Source organism: Prenolepis imparis, unplaced genomic scaffold, assembly GCF_030444845.1.
Source record: "Prenolepis imparis isolate NDT839.2.m4 unplaced genomic scaffold, iyPreImpa1.0 SCAF_10, whole genome shotgun sequence".
NCBI lineage: Eukaryota > Metazoa > Arthropoda > Insecta > Hymenoptera > Formicidae > Prenolepis > Prenolepis imparis.
The window spans coordinates 7,112,917-7,137,016 of NW_028141168.1; the positions used below are offsets into that span (position 1 = coordinate 7,112,917).

The 24,100-nt window shown below is 22.8% G+C and overlaps 2 protein-coding genes across 2 annotated transcripts in view; both read left to right on the forward strand.

Moving 5' to 3' along the window:
* Window positions 1–24,100, forward strand: part of LOC145941826 (aminopeptidase N-like) — a 61,321-nt gene that overhangs the window by 19,080 nt on the left and 18,141 nt on the right. Inside the window, exons 5-8 of the mRNA XM_083048157.1 lie at window positions 16,934–17,407; window positions 17,710–17,905; window positions 18,289–18,439; window positions 18,748–18,829. Coding sequence (XP_082904283.1) covers window positions 17,073–17,407; window positions 17,710–17,905; window positions 18,289–18,439; window positions 18,748–18,829 — 764 coding nt within the window. The 5' untranslated portion in view covers window positions 16,934–17,072. The remainder of the gene's footprint in view (window positions 1–16,933; window positions 17,408–17,709; window positions 17,906–18,288; window positions 18,440–18,747; window positions 18,830–24,100) is intronic.
* On the forward strand, window positions 19,891–22,798 carry LOC145942099 (aminopeptidase N-like). The gene is made up of 4 exons (XM_083048586.1): window positions 19,891–20,047; window positions 20,531–20,811; window positions 22,153–22,343; window positions 22,483–22,798. The coding sequence occupies exons 1-4, from the start codon at window positions 19,891–19,893 to the stop codon at window positions 22,796–22,798; spliced, it is 945 nt and encodes a 314-aa protein (XP_082904712.1).

Consider the following 24,100-nt stretch of genomic DNA (forward strand, 5'->3'; position numbering starts at 1 on the left):
TCTGAATATTTATATAATTTAATTAAATTAGATGTTTGATTAATTTAATCATTTTAATTATATATTTGAAAGACATTGAATGCATTTTCATTAAGAATTTGACTCTTGCTTCATTATGTAACAAATTTATTTTTACGATATTGGTTCTATTTAAATATTTATATAATTTTAATAACCGAGATCTAATATTATTTCAATCATCTTAATTACTTATTTGAAGGACATTGAATGCATTTTCATTTAGAATTTGACTCGTGCTTTATTATGTAATAAATATATTTTTACGATATTGGTTCTATTTAAATATTTATATAATTTTAATAACCGAGATCTAATATTATTTCAATCATCTTAATTACTTATTTGAAGGACATTGAATGCATTTTCATTAAGAATTTGACTCTTCCTTCATTATTTAATAATTTCATTTTCACGATATTGGTCCCATCTGAATATTTATATAATTTAATTAAATTAGATGTTTGATAAATTTAATCATTTAAATTATTTATTTGAAAGTCATAGAATGCATTTTCATGAAGAATTTGACTCGTGCTTCATTATGTAATAATTTCTTTTTTACGATAGTGGTCCCATTTCAATATTTATATAATTAAATTAAATTAGATGTGTGATAAGTATAATCATTCTAATTACTTATTTGAAAGACATTGAATGCATTTTCATTAAGAATTTGACTCGTGCTTCATTATGTAATAATATTATTTTTACGATATTGGTCCCATCTGAATATTTATATAATTTTATTAAATTAGATGTTTGATTAATTTAATCATTTTAATTATATATTTGAAAGACATTGAATGCATTTTCATTAAGAATTTGACTCTTGCTTCATTATGTAATAAATTTATTTTTACGATATTGGTTCCATTTAAATATTTATATAATTTTAATAACCGAGATCTAATATTATTTCAATCATCTTAATTACTTATTTGAAGGACATTGAATGCATTTTCATTTAGAATTTGACTCGTGCTTTATTATGTAATAAATTTATTTTTACGATATTGGTTCTATTTAAATTATTATATAATTTAAATAATCGAGATCTAAGATTATTTCAATCATCTTAATTACTTATTTGAAAGACATTGATTGCCTTTTCATTAAGAATTTGACTCTTGCTTCATTATGTAATAATTTCATTTTTACGATATTAGTCCCATCTGAATATTTATATAATATAATTAAATTACATGTGTGAGAAGTATAATCACTCTAATTACTTATTTGAAAGACATCGAATGCATTTTCTTTTAGAATTTGACTCGTGCTTCATTATGTAATAATTTTATTTTTACGATATTGGTCCCATCTGAATATTTATATAATTTAATTAAATTAGATGTTTGATTAATTTAATCATTTTAATTATATATGTGAAAGACATTGAATGCATTTTCATTTAGAATTTGACTCTTGCTTCATTATGTAATAAATTTATTTTTACGATATTGGTCCCATTTAAATATTTATATAATTTAATTAAATTAGATGTATGATAGGTTTAATCATTTTAATTATTTATTTGAAAGTCATTGAATGCATTTTCATCAAGAATTTGACTCGTGCTACATTTTGAAATAATTTCCTTTTTACGTTAGTGGTCCCATTTAAATGTTTATATAATTAATTTAAATTAGATGAGTGATAAGTTTAATCATTCTAATTACTTTTTGAAAGACATTGAATGCATTTTCATTAAGAATTTGATTCTTCTTTCATTATTTAATAATTTCATTTTTACGATAGTGGTCCCATTTAAATATTTATACAATTAAATTAAATTAGATGTGTGATGAGTTTAATCATTCTAATTACTTATCTGAAGGACATTGAATGCATTTTCATTAAGAATTTGACTCGTGCTTCATTATGTAATAATTTTATTTTTACGATATTGGTCCCATCTGAATATTTATATAATTTAATTAAATTAGATGTTTGATTAATTTAATCATTTTAATTATATATTTGAAAGACATTGAATGCATTTTCATTAAGAATTTGACTCTTGCTTCATTATGTAATAAATTTATTTTTACGATATTGGTTCCATTTAAATATTTATATAATTTTAATAACCGAGATCTAATATTATTTCAATCATCTTAATTACTTATTTGAAAGACATTGATTGCCTTTTCATTAAGAATTTGACTCTTGCTTCATTATGTAATAATTTCATTTTTACGATATTAGTCCCATCTGAATATTTATATAATATAATTAAATTACATGTGTGAGAAGTATAATCACTCTAATTACTTATTTGAAAGACATCGAATGCATTTTCTTTAAGAATTTGACTCGTGCTTCATTATGTAATAATTTTATTTTTACGATATTGGTCCCATCTGAATATTTATATAATTTAATTAAATTAGATGTTTGATTAATTTAATCATTTTAATTATATATGTGAAAGACATTGAATGCATTTTCATTTAGAATTTGACTCTTGCTTCATTATGTAATAAATTTATTTTTACGATATTGGTCCCATTTAAATATTTATATAATTTAATTAAATTAGATGTATGATAGGTTTAATCATTTTAATTATTTATTTGAAAGTCATTGAATGCATTTTCATCAAGAATTTGACTCGTGCTACATTTTGAAATAATTTCCTTTTTACGTTAGTGGTCCCATTTAAATGTTTATATAATTAACTTAAATTAGATGAGTGATAAGTTTAATCATTCTAATTACTTTTTGAAAGACATTGAATGCATTTTCATTAAGAATTTGATTCTTCTTTCATTATTTAATAATTTCATTTTTACGATAGTGGTCCCATTTAAATATTTATACAATTAAATTAAATTAGATGTGTGATGAGTTTAATCATTCTAATTACTTATCTGAAGGACATTGAATGCATTTTCATTAAGAATTTGACTCGTGCTTCATTATGTAATAAATTTATTTTTACGATATTGGTCCCATTTAAATATTTATATAATTAAATTAATTTAGATGTATGATAGGTTTAATCATTTTAATTATTTATTTGAAAGTCATTGAATGCATTTGCATCAAGAATTTGACTCGTGCTTCATTATGTAATAATATTATTTTTACGATATTGGTCCCATCTGAATGTTTATATAATTTTATTAAATTAGATGTTTGATTAATTTAATCATTTAAATTATTTATTTGAAAGTCATAGAATGCATTTTCATGAAGAATTTGACTCGTGCTTCATTATGTAATAATTTCCTTTTTACGATAGTGGTCCCATTTAAATATTTATATAATTTAAGTAACTGAGATCTATGATTATTTCAATCATCTTAATTACTTATTTGAAAGACTTTGAATGCATTTTCATTAAGAATTTGACTCTTGCTTTATTATGTAATAAATTTATTCTTACGATATTGGTTCTATTTAAATATTTATATAATTTAAATAACTGAGATCAAAGATTATTTCAATCATCTTAATCACTTATTTGAAAGACTTTGAATGCATTTTCATTAAGAATTTGACTCTTGCTTTATAATGTAATAAATTTATTCTTACGATATTGGTTCTATTTCAATATTTATATAATTAAATTAAATTAGATGTTTGATTAATTTAATCATTTTAATTATATATTTGAAAGACATTGAATGCATTTGCATTAAGAATTTGACTCTTGCTTCATTATGTAATAAATTTATTTTTACGATATTGGTTCCATTTAAATATTTATATAATTTTAATAACCGAGATCTAAGATTATTTCAATCATCTTAATTACTTATTTGGAAGACATTGAATGCATTTTCATTAAGAATTTGACTCTTGCTTCATTATGTAATTATTTCATTTTTACGATATTGGTCCCATCTGAATATTTATATAATTTAATTAAATTAGATGTTTGATTAATTTAATCATTTTAATTATATATTTGAAAGACATTGAATGCATTTTCATTAAGAATTTGACTCTTGCTTCATTATGTAACAAATTTATTTTTACGATATTGGTTCTATTTAAATATTTATATAATTTTAATAACCGAGATCTAATATTATTTCAATCATCTTAATTACTTATTTGAAGGACATTGAATGCATTTTCATTTAGAATTTGACTCGTGCTTTATTATGTAATAAATTTATTTTTACGATATTGGTTCTATTTAAATATTTATATAATTTTAATAACCGAGATCTAATATTATTTCAATCATCTTAATTACTTATTTGAAGGACATTGAATGCATTTTCATTAAGAATTTGACTCGTGCTTCATTATGTAATAATTTTATTTTTACGATATTGGTCCCATCTGAATATTTATATAATTTAATTAAATTAGATGTTTGATTAATTTAATCATTTTAATTATATATGTGAAAGACATTGAATGCATTTTCATTTAGAATTTGACTCTTGCTTCATTATGTAATAAATTTATTTTTACGATATTGGTCCCATTTAAATATTTATATAATTAAATTAATTTAGATGTATGATAGGTTTAATCATTTTAATTATTTATTTGAAAGTCATTGAATGCATTTGCATCAAGAATTTGACTCGTGCTTCATTATGTAATAATATTATTTTTACGATATTGGTCCCATCTGAATGTTTATATAATTTTATTAAATTAGATGTTTGATTAATTTAATCATTTTAATTATATATTTGAAAGACATTGAATGCATTTTCATTAAGAATTTGACTCTTGCTTCATTATGTAATAAATTTATTTTTACGATATTGGTTCTATTTAAATATTTATATAATTTAAATAACCGAGATCTAAGATTACTTCAATCATCTTAATTACTTATTTGAAAGACATTTAATGCATTTTCATTAAGAATTTGACTCTTGCTTCATTATGTAATTATTTCATTTTTACGATATTGGACCCATATGAATATTTATTTAAATTAATTAACTGAGATCTAAGATTATTTCAACCATCTTAATTACTTATTTGAAAGACATTGAATGCATTTTCATTAAGAATTTGATTCTTGCTTCATTATGTAATAATTTCATTTTTACGATATTGGTCCCATCTGAATATTTATATAATTTAATTAACTGAGATCTAAGATTATTTCAATCATCTTAATTACTTGTTTGAATGACATTGAATGCATTTTCATTAAGAATTTGACTCTTGCTTCATTATGTAATTATTTCATTTTTACGATATTGGTCCCATCTGAATATTTATATAATTTAATTAAATTAGATGTTTGATTAATTTAATCATTTTAATTATATATTTGAAAGACATTGAATGCATTTTCATTAAGAATTTGACTCTTGCTTCATTATGTAACAAATTTATTTTTACGATATTGGTTCTATTTAAATATTTATATAATTTTAATAACCGAGATCTAATATTATTTCAATCATCTTAATTACTTATTTGAAGGACATTGAATGCATTTTCATTTAGAATTTGACTCGTGCTTTATTATGTAATAAATATATTTTTACGATATTGGTTCTATTTAAATATTTATATAATTTTAATAACCGAGATCTAATATTATTTCAATCATCTTAATTACTTATTTGAAGGACATTGAATGCATTTTCATTAAGAATTTGACTCTTCCTTCATTATTTAATAATTTCATTTTCACGATATTGGTCCCATCTGAATATTTATATAATTTAATTAAATTAGATGTTTGATAAATTTAATCATTTAAATTATTTATTTGAAAGTCATAGAATGCATTTTCATGAAGAATTTGACTCGTGCTTCATTATGTAATAATTTCTTTTTTACGATAGTGGTCCCATTTCAATATTTATATAATTAAATTAAATTAGATGTGTGATAAGTATAATCATTCTAATTACTTATTTGAAAGACATTGAATGCATTTTCATTAAGAATTTGACTCGTGCTTCATTATGTAATAATATTATTTTTACGATATTGGTCCCATCTGAATATTTATATAATTTTATTAAATTAGATGTTTGATTAATTTAATCATTTTAATTATATATTTGAAAGACATTGAATGCATTTTCATTAAGAATTTGACTCTTGCTTCATTATGTAATAAATTTATTTTTACGATATTGGTTCCATTTAAATATTTATATAATTTTAATAACCGAGATCTAATATTATTTCAATCATCTTAATTACTTATTTGAAGGACATTGAATGCATTTTCATTTAGAATTTGACTCGTGCTTTATTATGTAATAAATTTATTTTTACGATATTGGTTCTAGTACTCTGCGTTGATACCACTGCTTATCGAGATCTAAGATTATTTCAATCATCTTAATTACTTATTTGAAAGACATTGATTGCCTTTTCATTAAGAATTTGACTCTTGCTTCATTATGTAATAATTTCATTTTTACGATATTAGTCCCATCTGAATATTTATATAATATAATTAAATTACATGTGTGAGAAGTATAATCACTCTAATTACTTATTTGAAAGACATCGAATGCATTTTCTTTTAGAATTTGACTCGTGCTTCATTATGTAATAATTTTATTTTTACGATATTGGTCCCATCTGAATATTTATATAATTTAATTAAATTAGATGTTTGATTAATTTAATCATTTTAATTATATATGTGAAAGACATTGAATGCATTTTCATTTAGAATTTGACTCTTGCTTCATTATGTAATAAATTTATTTTTACGATATTGGTCCCATTTAAATATTTATATAATTTAATTAAATTAGATGTATGATAGGTTTAATCATTTTAATTATTTATTTGAAAGTCATTGAATGCATTTTCATCAAGAATTTGACTCGTGCTACATTTTGAAATAATTTCCTTTTTACGTTAGTGGTCCCATTTAAATGTTTATATAATTAATTTAAATTAGATGAGTGATAAGTTTAATCATTCTAATTACTTTTTGAAAGACATTGAATGCATTTTCATTAAGAATTTGATTCTTCTTTCATTATTTAATAATTTCATTTTTACGATAGTGGTCCCATTTAAATATTTATACAATTAAATTAAATTAGATGTGTGATGAGTTTAATCATTCTAATTACTTATCTGAAGGACATTGAATGCATTTTCATTAAGAATTTGACTCGTGCTTCATTATGTAATAATTTTATTTTTACGATATTGGTCCCATCTGAATATTTATATAATTTAATTAAATTAGATGTTTGATTAATTTAATCATTTTAATTATATATTTGAAAGACATTGAATGCATTTTCATTAAGAATTTGACTCTTGCTTCATTATGTAATAAATTTATTTTTACGATATTGGTTCCATTTAAATATTTATATAATTTTAATAACCGAGATCTAATATTATTTCAATCATCTTAATTACTTATTTGAAAGACATTGATTGCCTTTTCATTAAGAATTTGACTCTTGCTTCATTATGTAATAATTTCATTTTTACGATATTAGTCCCATCTGAATATTTATATAATATAATTAAATTACATGTGTGAGAAGTATAATCACTCTAATTACTTATTTGAAAGACATCGAATGCATTTTCTTTAAGAATTTGACTCGTGCTTCATTATGTAATAATTTTATTTTTACGATATTGGTCCCATCTGAATATTTATATAATTTAATTAAATTAGATGTTTGATTAATTTAATCATTTTAATTATATATGTGAAAGACATTGAATGCATTTTCATTTAGAATTTGACTCTTGCTTCATTATGTAATAAATTTATTTTTACGATATTGGTCCCATTTAAATATTTATATAATTTAATTAAATTAGATGTATGATAGGTTTAATCATTTTAATTATTTATTTGAAAGTCATTGAATGCATTTTCATCAAGAATTTGACTCGTGCTACATTTTGAAATAATTTCCTTTTTACGTTAGTGGTCCCATTTAAATGTTTATATAATTAACTTAAATTAGATGAGTGATAAGTTTAATCATTCTAATTACTTTTTGAAAGACATTGAATGCATTTTCATTAAGAATTTGATTCTTCTTTCATTATTTAATAATTTCATTTTTACGATAGTGGTCCCATTTAAATATTTATACAATTAAATTAAATTAGATGTGTGATGAGTTTAATCATTCTAATTACTTATCTGAAGGACATTGAATGCATTTTCATTAAGAATTTGACTCGTGCTTCATTATGTAATAAATTTATTTTTACGATATTGGTCCCATTTAAATATTTATATAATTAAATTAATTTAGATGTATGATAGGTTTAATCATTTTAATTATTTATTTGAAAGTCATTGAATGCATTTGCATCAAGAATTTGACTCGTGCTTCATTATGTAATAATATTATTTTTACGATATTGGTCCCATCTGAATGTTTATATAATTTTATTAAATTAGATGTTTGATTAATTTAATCATTTAAATTATTTATTTGAAAGTCATAGAATGCATTTTCATGAAGAATTTGACTCGTGCTTCATTATGTAATAATTTCCTTTTTACGATAGTGGTCCCATTTAAATATTTATATAATTTAAGTAACTGAGATCTATGATTATTTCAATCATCTTAATTACTTATTTGAAAGACTTTGAATGCATTTTCATTAAGAATTTGACTCTTGCTTTATTATGTAATAAATTTATTCTTACGATATTGGTTCTATTTAAATATTTATATAATTTAAATAACTGAGATCAAAGATTATTTCAATCATCTTAATCACTTATTTGAAAGACTTTGAATGCATTTTCATTAAGAATTTGACTCTTGCTTTATAATGTAATAAATTTATTCTTACGATATTGGTTCTATTTCAATATTTATATAATTAAATTAAATTAGATGTTTGATTAATTTAATCATTTTAATTATATATTTGAAAGACATTGAATGCATTTGCATTAAGAATTTGACTCTTGCTTCATTATGTAATAAATTTATTTTTACGATATTGGTTCCATTTAAATATTTATATAATTTTAATAACCGAGATCTAAGATTATTTCAATCATCTTAATTACTTATTTGGAAGACATTGAATGCATTTTCATTAAGAATTTGACTCTTGCTTCATTATGTAATTATTTCATTTTTACGATATTGGTCCCATCTGAATATTTATATAATTTAATTAAATTAGATGTTTGATTAATTTAATCATTTTAATTATATATTTGAAAGACATTGAATGCATTTTCATTAAGAATTTGACTCTTGCTTCATTATGTAACAAATTTATTTTTACGATATTGGTTCTATTTAAATATTTATATAATTTTAATAACCGAGATCTAATATTATTTCAATCATCTTAATTACTTATTTGAAGGACATTGAATGCATTTTCATTTAGAATTTGACTCGTGCTTTATTATGTAATAAATTTATTTTTACGATATTGGTTCTATTTAAATATTTATATAATTTTAATAACCGAGATCTAATATTATTTCAATCATCTTAATTACTTATTTGAAGGACATTGAATGCATTTTCATTAAGAATTTGACTCGTGCTTCATTATGTAATAATTTTATTTTTACGATATTGGTCCCATCTGAATATTTATATAATTTAATTAAATTAGATGTTTGATTAATTTAATCATTTTAATTATATATGTGAAAGACATTGAATGCATTTTCATTTAGAATTTGACTCTTGCTTCATTATGTAATAAATTTATTTTTACGATATTGGTCCCATTTAAATATTTATATAATTAAATTAATTTAGATGTATGATAGGTTTAATCATTTTAATTATTTATTTGAAAGTCATTGAATGCATTTGCATCAAGAATTTGACTCGTGCTTCATTATGTAATAATATTATTTTTACGATATTGGTCCCATCTGAATGTTTATATAATTTTATTAAATTAGATGTTTGATTAATTTAATCATTTTAATTATATATTTGAAAGACATTGAATGCATTTTCATTAAGAATTTGACTCTTGCTTCATTATGTAATAAATTTATTTTTACGATATTGGTTCTATTTAAATATTTATATAATTTAAATAACCGAGATCTAATATTATTTCAATCATCTTAATTACTTATTTGAAGGACAGAGATCTAAGATTATTTCAATCATCTTAATTACTTATTTGAAAGACATTTAATGCATTTTCATTAAGGATTTGACTCTTGCTTCATTATGTAATTATTTCATTTTTACGATATTGGACCCATATGAATATTTATTTAAATTAATTAACTGAGATCTAAGATTATTTCAACCATCTTAATTACTTATTTGAAAGACATTGAATGCATTTTCATTAAGAATTTGATTCTTGCTTCATTATGTAATAATTTCATTTTTACGATATTGGTCCCATCTGAATATTTATATAATTTAATTAACTGAGATCTAAGATTATTTCAATCATCTTAATTACTTGTTTGAATGACATTGAATGCATTTTCATTAAGAATTTGACTCTTGCTTCATTATGTAATTATTTCATTTTTACGATATTGGTCCCATCTGAATATTTATATAATTTAATTAAATTAGATGTTTGATTAATTTAATCATTTTAATTATATATTTGAAAGACATTGAATGCATTTTCATTAAGAATTTGACTCTTGCTTCATTATGTAACAAATTTATTTTTACGATATTGGTTCTATTTAAATATTTATATAATTTTAATAACCGAGATCTAATATTATTTCAATCATCTTAATTACTTATTTGAAGGACATTGAATGCATTTTCATTTAGAATTTGACTCGTGCTTTATTATGTAATAAATATATTTTTACGATATTGGTTCTATTTAAATATTTATATAATTTTAATAACCGAGATCTAATATTATTTCAATCATCTTAATTACTTATTTGAAGGACATTGAATGCATTTTCATTAAGAATTTGACTCTTCCTTCATTATTTAATAATTTCATTTTCACGATATTGGTCCCATCTGAATATTTATATAATTTAATTAAATTAGATGTTTGATAAATTTAATCATTTAAATTATTTATTTGAAAGTCATAGAATGCATTTTCATGAAGAATTTGACTCGTGCTTCATTATGTAATAATTTCTTTTTTACGATAGTGGTCCCATTTCAATATTTATATAATTAAATTAAATTAGATGTGTGATAAGTATAATCATTCTAATTACTTATTTGAAAGACATTGAATGCATTTTCATTAAGAATTTGACTCGTGCTTCATTATGTAATAATATTATTTTTACGATATTGGTCCCATCTGAATATTTATATAATTTTATTAAATTAGATGTTTGATTAATTTAATCATTTTAATTATATATTTGAAAGACATTGAATGCATTTTCATTAAGAATTTGACTCTTGCTTCATTATGTAATAAATTTAATTTTACGATATTGGTTCTATTTAAATATTTATATAATTTAAATAACCGAGATCTAAGATTATTTCAATCATCTTAGTTACTTATTTGAAAGACATTTAATGCATTTTCATTAAGAATTTGACTCTTGCTTCATTATGTAATTATTTCATTTTTACGATATTGGACCCATCTGAATATTTATTTAAATTAATTAGCTGAGATCTAAGATTATTTCAACCATCTTAATTACTTATTTGAAAGACATTGAATGCATTTTCATTAAGAATTTGATTCTTGCTTCATTATGTAATAATTTCATTTTTACGATATTGGTCCCATCTGAATATTTATATAATTTAATTAACTGAGATCTAAGATTATTTCAATCAATCTTAATTACTTGTTTGAATGACATTGAATGCACTTTCATTTAGAATTTGACTCGTGCTTTATTATGTAATAAATTTATTTTTACGATATTGGTTCTATTTAAATATTTATATAATTTAAATAATCGAGATTTAAGATTATTTCAATCATCTTAATTACTTATTTGAAAGACATTGAATGCATTTTCATTAAGAATTTGACTCTTGCTTCATTATGTAATTATTTCATTTTTACGATATTGGTCCCATCTGAATATTTATATAATTTAATAACTGATATCTAAGATTATTTCAACCAACTTAATTACTTATTTGAAAGACATTGAATGCATTTTCATTAAGTATTTGACTCGTGCTTCATTATGTAATAATTTCCTTTTTACGATAGTGGTCCCATTTCAATATTTATATAATTAAATTAAATTAGATGTATGATAAATATAATCATTCTAATTACTTATTTGAAAGACATTGAATGCATTTTCATTAAGAATTTGACTCTTGCTTCATTATGTAATTATTTCATTTTTACGATATTGGTCCCATCTGAATATTTATATAATTTAATTAAATTAGATGTGTGATAAGTTTAATCATTCTAATTACCTATTTGAAAGACATTGAATGCATTTTCATTAAGAATTTGACTCTTGCTTCATTATGTAATTATTTCATTTTTACGAAATTGGACCCATCTGAATATTTATATAATTTAATAACTGATATCTAAGATTATTTCAACCAACTTAATTACTTATTTGAAAGACATTGAATGCATTTTCATTAAGTATTTGACTCGTGCTTCATTATGTAATAATTTCCTTTTTACGATAGTGGTCCCATTTAAATATTTATATAATTTAAATAACTGTGATCTATGATTATTTCAATCATCTTAATTACTTATTTGAAAGACTTTGAATGCATTTTCATTAAGAATTTGACTCTTGCTTTATTATGTAATAAATTTATTCTTACGATATTGGTTCTATTTCAATATTTATATAATTAAATTAAATTAGATGTGTGATAAGATTAATCATTCTAAATACTTATTTGAAAGACATTGAATGCATTTTCATCAAGAATTTGACTCTTCTTTAATTATATATTAATTTCAGTACATTGTCTACACATTATGATGGTACCATCATAATGTGTAGTCAATGTATTGTTAAAATATATGAAAGAATAATTTTTGGCGCGTCTTAAAATATTGAAAATTAAATCTTTTATGCCACGAATCTCGTACGGCGCACAATTATATTACGTGTATTATATCAACAAGTTTGTACGCTGGTATGCTGATGGTACCATCATAATATGCCGATAATGTACTGTTGAAATATATAAAAGATTAATTTTTGGCTCGTTTTAAAATATTGAAAATTAAAATGTTTAAACCGCGGACCCCATACGGCGCACAATTATATTACGTGTATTATACCAAAAAATTTGTAGCCTGGTATGCTGATGGTACCATTATAATGTGCATATAATGTTGAAATATATAATAAATTAATTTTTGACTCGTTTTAAAATATTGATAATTAAAACTTTTAAGCCGCGATTCCCGTACGGCGCACAATTATATTACGTATATTATATCAAAAAATTTGTAGGCTGGTATTCTGATGGTACCATCATAATGTGCAGATATTGTACTGTTGAAATATATAAAAGATTAATTTTTGGCTCGCTTTAAAATATTGAAAATTAAAATGTTTAAACCGCGGACCCCATACGGCGCGGATTCATTTTACGTATAATAGATCAAAAAGTTTGTACGCTGGTATGGTGATGGTACCATCATAATGTGCAGGCAATGTACTGTTGAAATATGTAAACAAATAATTTTTGGCGCGTTTTAAAATACTGAAAATTGAAATTTTTAAGCCGCGGATCGCATACGGCTTTCATTTACGGATTCATTTTACGTTTATTAGATTAAAATAGTAGTACGCTAATATGCTTATGGTACCAAAATAATCTACAAGCAATACACTATTGAAATATATATACGATTAATTTTTGGCTCGCTTTAAACAATTGAAAATTAAAATTTTTAAATCGCGGACCCCTTATGGAGCGGATTCATTTTACGTATATTAGATCAAAAAGTTTGTAGGCTGGTATGCTGATGGTACCATCAAAATGTGCAGACAATGTACTGATAAAATATATGAAAGATTAATTTTTGGCTCGCTTTAAAATATTTAAAATTAATATTTTTAAACCGCGGACCCCATACGGCGCACAATTATCAGCTGATTTCTGTCAAAAAATATTAATCGAGTTTAATGTACTATAACATTTTATTTAAAACATATTATTTTATAATTTTTATCACATACTATTATTTTAAAATTTAATTAACAAATTAACGCTTTAATCAGCTGATTTCTATCAAAAAATATTAATCAAGTTGAAACAAACTTTATATAAAAATATCTTTTTTTTTTATATAAAATCGAAGAATAGTGCGCGCATTGCGCGCACTTGTGTGTTGTTCTAGTATAATAAATAATATATAATATATAATATATAGTATATAATAAAAAGATGGTGTAATGTACATTTCTTTTAAATAATTAAATATAATTTTTCTAACATATTCTTTTTAGATATATATATTGTTCGTGACAGTATATTGATCAACTATTATTTTTTGACACTAAATATAGTTTTGTAATAACTTGTAAAACTTAGAGATAGTAGAGATGAGAAAAATGTTTTAATATGATTAAAACGGATGATTTTAATACATTATATGAATTAGAATATTTATAAAATATTATTTAAAAAAATTACAATGAAAGATAAACATATTAATGTACTCTGAAATGGAAAAGTATTATTTCCAACATGTAAAGACTAAAAATTAAAAATTACAAACATAGGAAAACATAGGAAAATAAATTCATTTCTTTATATCGTTTATTAAATTGTAAAGAAGAGTTCACTACACAATTAAACTATATAATAATTAACATTAAAATTTTCAATTATTCTTTAAAATATGGAGGTAAATTTTATTCCAACTGTAAATTTCATAAGACTCGACCTTCTGTAGGATTGAACCTTATGTATTTATATATTTATTATGTTTGTTACATCGAAACATTCTCATTTCTCGATCACCTCTAGAACCAGTAAGATTACGACAGTGCTGATAGAACGGTAGATATAAAAATTAACGCTTCATAGTGATAAAACGATATCTGTAACTAATTCTTGCAAAAAAAGAATTGTATTATAATTAGTATAGATCTTTTTTAAATATACAGGGAATGTCACCACACGGAAATATAATATTATGTATCTATCTCGAAAATACATATAGACAATACGTAAAACGCAATTTAATTATTATTAAAATATGAACACGATGAGCATATTTACTAATTTCTTTTAAATTATTTTTTTCAAAATTGTCTATAATTTTAATAACGTTCTTCTATTTCTATTCTATTTTTGCTTTCTAATAGAATAAATTTTCATCAATTTTATATATATATATATATATATATATATATATATATTACATCTAATTTAAAACATAAATTTTATTTCTTATTATATTATTACGAAATGTCTTTGAGAGAGAGAAAGAGAGAGGGATAGAGAGAGAGAGAGAGAGAGAGAGAGAGAGAGAGAGAGAGAGAGAGAGAGAGAGAGAGAGAGAGAGAGAGAGAGAGAGAGGAAGAGAGAGTTCAAAAATTTTAAATTAAACAGGGTACTTTTTTAATATTTAAATTTATATTTAATCTACACGTTTCTAAATGGATAACAGAAAATTTAATAACATATTGCAGTGTTAAAAATGATTCTATATATTTTTTCGTAATGACAGTTACTAATTTGCAAGATTTCTTTAAACTTAAACAATTAATGATTTGATATACTTATTTAAACGAGTAACGAACAAACGACAATTGTTAATTTTTTCGTTATTAAAAGAAATATGCACGATATAAAATAAATTTTTATCTACTTGAACAATTTGAATCATGTTTCATTTAGATTGTTCTACATATATGTGTATATATATATATATATATATATATATATATAGATATATATAGATATATGTATGTATGTGTGTGTGTGTGTTTGCGCGTGTGTTTATGTGTTTGTATGTATGTATGTATGTCTAAAGAGGCACAACAAAAAAAATTGAAAGAACTTTAATTTTCCGTCGTTGGTCGTTATTTGATGCTAGTTTACTGAGGTGAAATATCCATCTAACAAAAAAAAGAACAATAAATCATGAAAATAGCATGTTGATAAACGTAGGTCGATTTATCACAAGATATACATCACGGATAAAATTTCCAATATTTCGAGAAAGTTAATACATACTTCTACTAATAGATTTTTAAAGATATTTATTATAAGTTATAGTACTTTATAGATTTTTAGAATATTTATAAGTTAATACTTTATAATTCCTAATTATAAGAAAATTAATACTTAATAAATTTGCTGTAAATGTTATTGTCTAAATTTTATTTTAAATTTTATTTTAAATTTGTTTTTCTTTCAGTAAGGAAAATTATTTCAGATTTCTAGAAGTTCACATGGCGTTTCTAAGAAAGTTACTCTATTGCGGTCTAATATTTATCACCGCGACAGCTTTTTCTGTCGGTGAAAACACGAACAAATCATCGATTGAATTTGATTACTATTTAGATGATGTACCGATGCATTACAATATCAATTTAATATCATTTTCCGAAGCAGACAAAATAAAAAATAACACCGTTATAAAATTAAATACCACCATCGATATTTTTCAACCAACTATAAAAATAAGTTTAAATTCATCTGATTCAATTTATTATGTTTTTGGAAAGTTGATTGAAAATAATGCTAATCATACTACATATTTAGTTGATCACATTGATTATAAAAATGAAACGCAAATTTTGGATCTTTATTTCAAAGTTGAGGTATCACGTGGAAATTACATATTGAATATAATTTGTATTAATAAAGTTAATATCACAGAAGACAGTGTTATTTTCTTAGAAACTATGTACATACAAAAATTTAAAAATAAAAGGTGAGTAAATGTTAATATGTGAACAGGAAATTGTAATTAAATATTATTTCTCGTTGATTTTTATAAGATAAATACATAGTATAATTATATTTTGTACAACATTATATATATATAGTTAAAAATTTACTGTTATTTTAATCAATATCAATCAGATATCCTAGATGGTCGGAGACAACAAATTTCCGGACGATTGATGTCCAACGATTCTTTCCATTTTGGGACAAACTAACAATAAGAGCCACCTTTAACATTTCCATAAAACATGATCGCAACTATCAAGTTTTCTCAAATATGCCGACACGTCAAGAAGAAATATTAGAATCCGAAAATACAAAAACCAATTTGCAGTGGACACACTTTGATTCTACTCCTGCAATGTACACTCATCTCGTGATGGTTATGCTTTCACCATTTTCACTTCACAATTCTAGTACAAATGGGATCCATATGTGGTACAGATTGTACTGTGCAGAGCATATAAAATTTGCACAAAGGATTGCACTCAAAGTCATGATGAAATTAAAATTCGAATGGTTTAAGAAATTGGAGGTTCCAGAATTGCAACTTGTCGCAGTCCCAAATTTGGAAAACTATATTAATATGAATTTCGGACTCGTCATAATTAGGTAATACAAAAATTAGAAATAAAATATTATTCTATTGAAAAACAATTTTTTTAGTTAAAATATGGAAGAGATACATCAAAATGCACACGCGTGTGTGTGTGTGTGTGTAAAAAGAAAACATGTATGATGCATCACATTATATAATCAGTTTATAAAATAATAATTATTATGTCATATCTTTTTTTATGTTAAGTTCAGGAAAGATTATTACATCAGAAAAACATTGAGATTATTATTATCTAGGCAAACTTAGGTTTATTGTTCGAGTATAAAAAACTTGATTTATATGTATATTTTTTTAGAGAAGCAAATATTATTTATGATGAAAATCTACATTCTATTGCGCAAAAGATAGACGTGGCACGATTGATAGCGCGTGGAGTAGCACATCAATGGTTTGGTAATGTAATTAATCCATTGTCGTCTCATTTGTGGTTAAACAAAGGTCTTACTACATTGTTTGGAATGGATGCGTTGGATACCGTCAATGCTCTCGAGGTGATTATATATTCTTAATGTATATAATATTAATACTCCATTTATTCGATTAAATGAAATCCTTATATCATATAATATTAAAAATTTTTAAATAATATATATTTATAACATTAAATATAAATTGTAAAAGTTGTTAAAGATATTAAATATCAATTGCTTGCATGTCTTAAGAGACTACTGTGCGCAAATTGATCGATACTTTTAAATTGTTATTATATCTCAAATATAAACAGAAATTTTTTTAGCTAGAAAATGATACTTATACTGAAATTATAATAATTTACGTACAGCAGTGCTATGTTTTCTATTAATATAAATATTTCTTTTAATTACATAAATGTATATTTATTGGATCATTAAAACGTAAAAATTTTTCTTTTTAGCATTACGAAAATTCCGAAATGTTGAATTTATTTATAGTTCAGCAATATGATTCTCTACATTCATATGAGTGGGTACTTCAAGAGTCTTTATCAGAAGTTAGCAGTCCTTCTGTAATTACGTCAATTATCTCCTTTTCTCATTACATCAAAGGTAAAATTCAGTAAATTTCAATTATAATGTAATTATAAATATATTATTTTTCTCTTATATACTCTATCAGAGTACAATTAATATACTATTAAACTGCAGATAAAACGAGCATTATTTCTATGCTATTAATTTTTTCTATCTTCTTATAATATTCGCATTTAAAATTTATAAACAATCGTTAAATATTTTTATTTATATGAAATTAATTATGATTACAAAGCTATGTACATTGCAATTTATTGTGTATGTAAATTTATCAAGTATTTTTAAATCATGTATATAAATTACGCTATTGATATGAATTGTAGCGCCCTTAATATTGCGCATGATACAACATCTAATTACTAAAAAAGTGTTTTGGAAGGGTATCAATCAATATTTACATATGCAGTGAGTATAATATTATATTCTGTATGTACAACTCTAATCAAATTACTTTTTTCTTCACCTTCTTGACGATCATTTTTTTTCTATTTATATAAACAATTCAGCTTTCTCTTCTTTGTCTTTAAAACTTTCTTCTCTTTCGTCGTATTGTAATAAAAGGATTTGGCTGGATAAGATAGGCAAATCCATCCGGGCATACCTTTCTATTTTTATTTTCAGATTTACTATTTTCCTTCAACTGCTTTATCTTGCTTTATTTCATCTGTGCGATATTTTTGATGTGTTTTCAAAATATACTTTATTATTGTCCAGCTTTATTTACTTCATTAAAAAAAAATGGAATTCTCTAAATTTCCTTTTCTTTTCTTATTTAATTTTCATTATTTGTCAAATTTATATATATTTTACGTCTTATTTTTCTACTTTTTAAATCTTTCATTCTCTTTCACAACTCTCTCATCTTTCACAACTCTTTCATTCTTTTAATCTAAATGCATAATTATATACTCGGAATAAACTAATCGTTTATGTATCTCTATTTATTTGTATTTTAATTTCACGTTATAAGTTATAATTTAATTGCTTAAATTAAGAGTTTAATTCTATTAAAAAAGATATGTTTAAGTATGTATTAAGTTAATGTTTAAATATTTATTAAGTTATATTAATATATTATAAATATATGGAATATTAATATAATATTATAAATATTATAATATATTATAAATTATAAAATACGCGTATATAATTAGATAATATTTTAATATGTTTAAATGCATAATTTTCAATTAGTACAGTTTTATTGTGTCAATAATGCAAAGTTTTACGAATATAGTGCGCTTAATTTGACGTCTCCTGATGATTTCTGGACCATTATGCAAGTTGCTATAAATGAATCATATTTCGAGCCTATAAAACACACGATTCCTTTAAAAATGCTAATAAATTGGACGAAATATACGTATCGTTATTGTCCTGTATTGAAAGTACTGCGAAATTATGCTACAAATAGTATGAATATAACAATAAAAAATTACAATCTAATTAAACAATACATTTTCTGGATGCCTTTAACGTTTACTACGGAGAGTACACTTAATTTTATGAATTTGAAATCTCCGTTTCACGATGAGAGATTAATACTTATACAAGCGAACAAGCAATTTAAACAAGTTGATATAATGCAAGATGGTTGGATAATGTTTAATTTACAACAAGCTGGTAAATATTAAACAATAAATTATAATTTTATATATATTTAATACAATTTAAGTATTTACGCCATTATACAATTTCATTTGTATCTTTTATTAACGAGAACACATATCTAATATAAACATATATAATTAGATAATATCATCACATACGAAAAAATATTAAATGAAATAACTTCTATTCTGTTACTATTGACTCGGTGAAATTTATTCAGTCCTGTTTATAATTTGAACATTATTTAAGCCGATATAAATGTAAAATGTTTCACAATTCGTTATACAGTTTAATTTTATGAAATCACAGTTATCAATTTACAATGTTATAATTGATCAATTTAAAATGTTATAATTAATAATTTATTTTTTTTTATTTTTCCTATAATATAATATAATACTTACAATTTGTTTAACAAAATGCAGATTCTGAACAAATTTCTAATTGATGTAATAATATATCAAATGTATTTATTCGTATTATCATATCACACAGGACACTATCGTGTTAATTATGATCCCGAAAATTGGCGAAGAATCGCAGATTATTTGAATTCTGGACAATATACGAAAATACATGTTCTCAATCGTGCTAAAATCATCGATGACGCATTTTATTTTTTATTAAAACACGAACTCGATACTTCCACATTTTGGTTATTGACGAGATATCTTGCACAAGAGACAAGTTATATAGCATGGTATCCTATGATTAAAGTTATTGAATACATGTCGACTATCTTTCCATTTCCAGATGAAAAAGTCGAATTAATCAAGGTAATTAGCAATAGATTTCATTAATAGAATAATATTGAAAAGTTTAAATTATTTTACTTTATTTATAAAATAAAAAATATATGTAACTGAAAAAATTTAATTTTTTTTTAAATAATCTTATTCACATAGGAAGTTTAAAAACAAAAAATTCATAACATTAAATTTATATTTTAAATTTATAATAACATATACTGATGTAACAAGATAGTTAATTGGTTATATTTATACTAAAATTTAAATTCTACATACGTAGAGATATTTTAGTAGCATAAAGTTTATTACGAGCTGATTACTGAGCTGCTTATTACAAGCTGATACTTTTATATTCCACCTTAATATTATTGAACATTTTCTCCCTTTTACTGCTACTCACCCTTCTCATCTTATTTTCTTTCTCTGTCTCTCTCTCTTTCTCAAATATATTATAATTTTCTTTATATCATAATATACATTCTGCAATTTAAATATTTTTACAAATGTTTAATGAAAACTAAGACAGTTTTATAATTATGTAATTTTAACATGATTTTTGTATTAACAGTTTTACGATAACCTTTATTTTCTTAAAATTTTTAAAATTTAATATTTTATAGTAATTGATAGAATAATCAAAATATTAAGAAAATATAAAATCTTATTTTATACTATAATATATATAAAAAAAGGTTTAAAATTATACATATTTAATACATACCTATATTAGGTGTGTCAACTGAAAATCTTAAATATTTTTATCTCGTTTATTGAATACAAAAGGTACACACTTACATTATATTTTTACGTAGTTTCCATGGCGTGCAATGCAAGTGTTCCAGTGCTTCGGTAGTGCACGGATAGTTGCACTTACAAAAAAAGTCTTTACCTTTTCTTTAAAAAAGTGTGTGTGTGTGTGTGCGCGCGCGCGTGTTAAAATGTATATATACGATAGATATATTTATGTAGTATATGTATACATAATATATATAGTATATGTATATATAGTGCATGTTTTGTCGGAAAAATGAGATTAAATATATAGCGCATAATGTAGCAACAATAAAAACTTAACTCTACTAATACACTTATAAAAAATATTATAATGAATCGAACGAATCGAAACTTGTACTGCTTTTGAAAAAAGAATTGTACTTTACATTCTGCGTGATTACGATTTTTCAGTGCTGCTATATTATGCGCTACAAATTTAATCTCATTACTTTTCTGACAATTATAATTTAACGAAATAATTTAATAAATTGAACATAACTTAATTTATATATTCGCATTAAAATTATAATATTTCTGCCTCTTGTGATCAATATTTATGAATCAATATAAAATATAATATTAAATAATTTTCAGGATAAACTAAATATTATGTTAGATGGTCTGCTTTCGAAAATAAAATACGAAGAAACATTGGAGGAGGAGGATTTTACTAAATGTTTAAGACAAGAAGCCATTAAATGGGCATGTATTCTTGATAACTCGGATTGTCAACGAAGGGCTAATAGAAAATTATTAAATCGCATCGAAAAGCTAGAAACAGACAAGTAATTTTCTTCATGTTGTGTTTTAGACGGTTTTACTTATATTCTGTGCACTAACTTTTAATAAATTGTAGGATCAAAAAGCAATATTATAAGCTAAACTTTTGTAACAAACATTTTTTTTTTTTTTCGAATGTTATAGACTTTTGCCATGGTGGGAAGAATGGATATACTGTAAAGGTTTGATGTTGGCAGACTCTCAGACTTGGCATACGATCAAGAATATGACATTAGTACAAACCAATAAAACTAGATTTTTAAAATTTTTAACTTGCACTCAAAGTAATCATATTATAGATAAATATTTAAACTTAATAACATCACATAATGGAACATGTATTGAAATACCAGTCAAAGATTGTGTTAACAGTTTTCTTTACATTATTGCAAAACATTCGAAAAACAATAATGTATTTAAGAAAATATTAACCAATTTCGATAAATTAAAACCGAGGTAATAACCAGAAAGTTATTATTTATTTTTTTTTTAGAAACATATGTTGCTCATAATTACGAACGTTACGTAACAATTATAAACTTTGTTTTGTTTTTAAAGAGATATCAATGAATTGGCAGTACTTATTATTATTATTAACAATGTGTATTCTGAGGATCAATTTAAAAAGGTAAATTTTATAAATTTAGTTATATAAATCTTGTTATTATTCCCTTAATATATATATGTTTGCAACTTTTTTGTAAAATTAATGTCTTTACGATAAATGCATATTTCTTATAAAGTATCAAATCTTTATAGTAGATCGACATTTTAGAAAAATCATTGGTTTTTGTAAAATGTCAACTCATACATTTCGACATGTTTATTTGTAAAATAAATCTTTTGCTTTATTTGTGAAATGTCGATCTACAGATTTGGTATTTTATAAGGCTAAACTTTTCATAAAGAAATTGATTTTATAAAAACATCTATCACCTTATAATCATATGCACATACGTGAGCGCGTACTCACACCCACAAACACACACGCACGCGTGCGCGCACACAAATACTATATTGTATATATGCGTATGTGTATGTGTGTGTATATATAGTAAAATATATAATATATAATAATTTAATTTAGCGTTATAATAGTCTAACGCAACAGTATTTTTTCTTCATAGTACGATTAAAACGAAATATATATATGTATATATATATATATATATATATATATATTTCGTTTTAATGTAATTATTTCTTTTATTCAAGCTATGGAAAAGAACTATTGTCGCGTTAGGCTATTATAATGCTAAATTAAATTATTATTTATTGATAATAAATGTTGATATAATCTATTTTAGATCAGAAATATTTCGAAAGATATTATCAGAGAAGAAGCGCTTAAATATGTTCTTAAGGTAAAAATGTTACGTTAAATAAACATATATTATAATAATTATATATTAATCTCTTAATTTTAAGCTTATTTATCTTTTGTACATTTCATATAAATAATATTTGGTTCCGCAATTATATATTAGAATCGATCGAATAAATCATGTTAAACTTTTAAGGAAAAATAAAATTATTGCTTGCTAATGTTGAAATAATCTGATTTAGATAAATGAAGATAAAAAGAACATTTTTGGCATGTATAAAACCCTTTCTGAACAATGGATTCGCAATGTTGAGGCCAAACTAGAAATCCGATTGTCTGAAATTGAAAATAAGTATATAGGATACATTAAAACATTATATTGAATTAATTATATTAAAATATTGTCATAATTAAAGGAACTAAACTTGAATAATTAAT

Excerpts from the sequence above, each read along its gene's own strand:
- LOC145942099 (XM_083048586.1), top strand. The coding sequence starts at position 19,891 with ATGCCTTTAACGTTTACTACGGAGAGTACACTTAATTTTATGAATTTG. Across the intron at positions 20,048-20,530 it reads GTTTAATTTACAACAAGCTG|GACACTATCGTGTTAATTAT; the intron begins GTAAATATTAAA and ends CATATCACACAG. Across the intron at positions 22,344-22,482 it reads GAAAAGCTAGAAACAGACAA|ACTTTTGCCATGGTGGGAAG; the intron begins GTAATTTTCTTC and ends CGAATGTTATAG.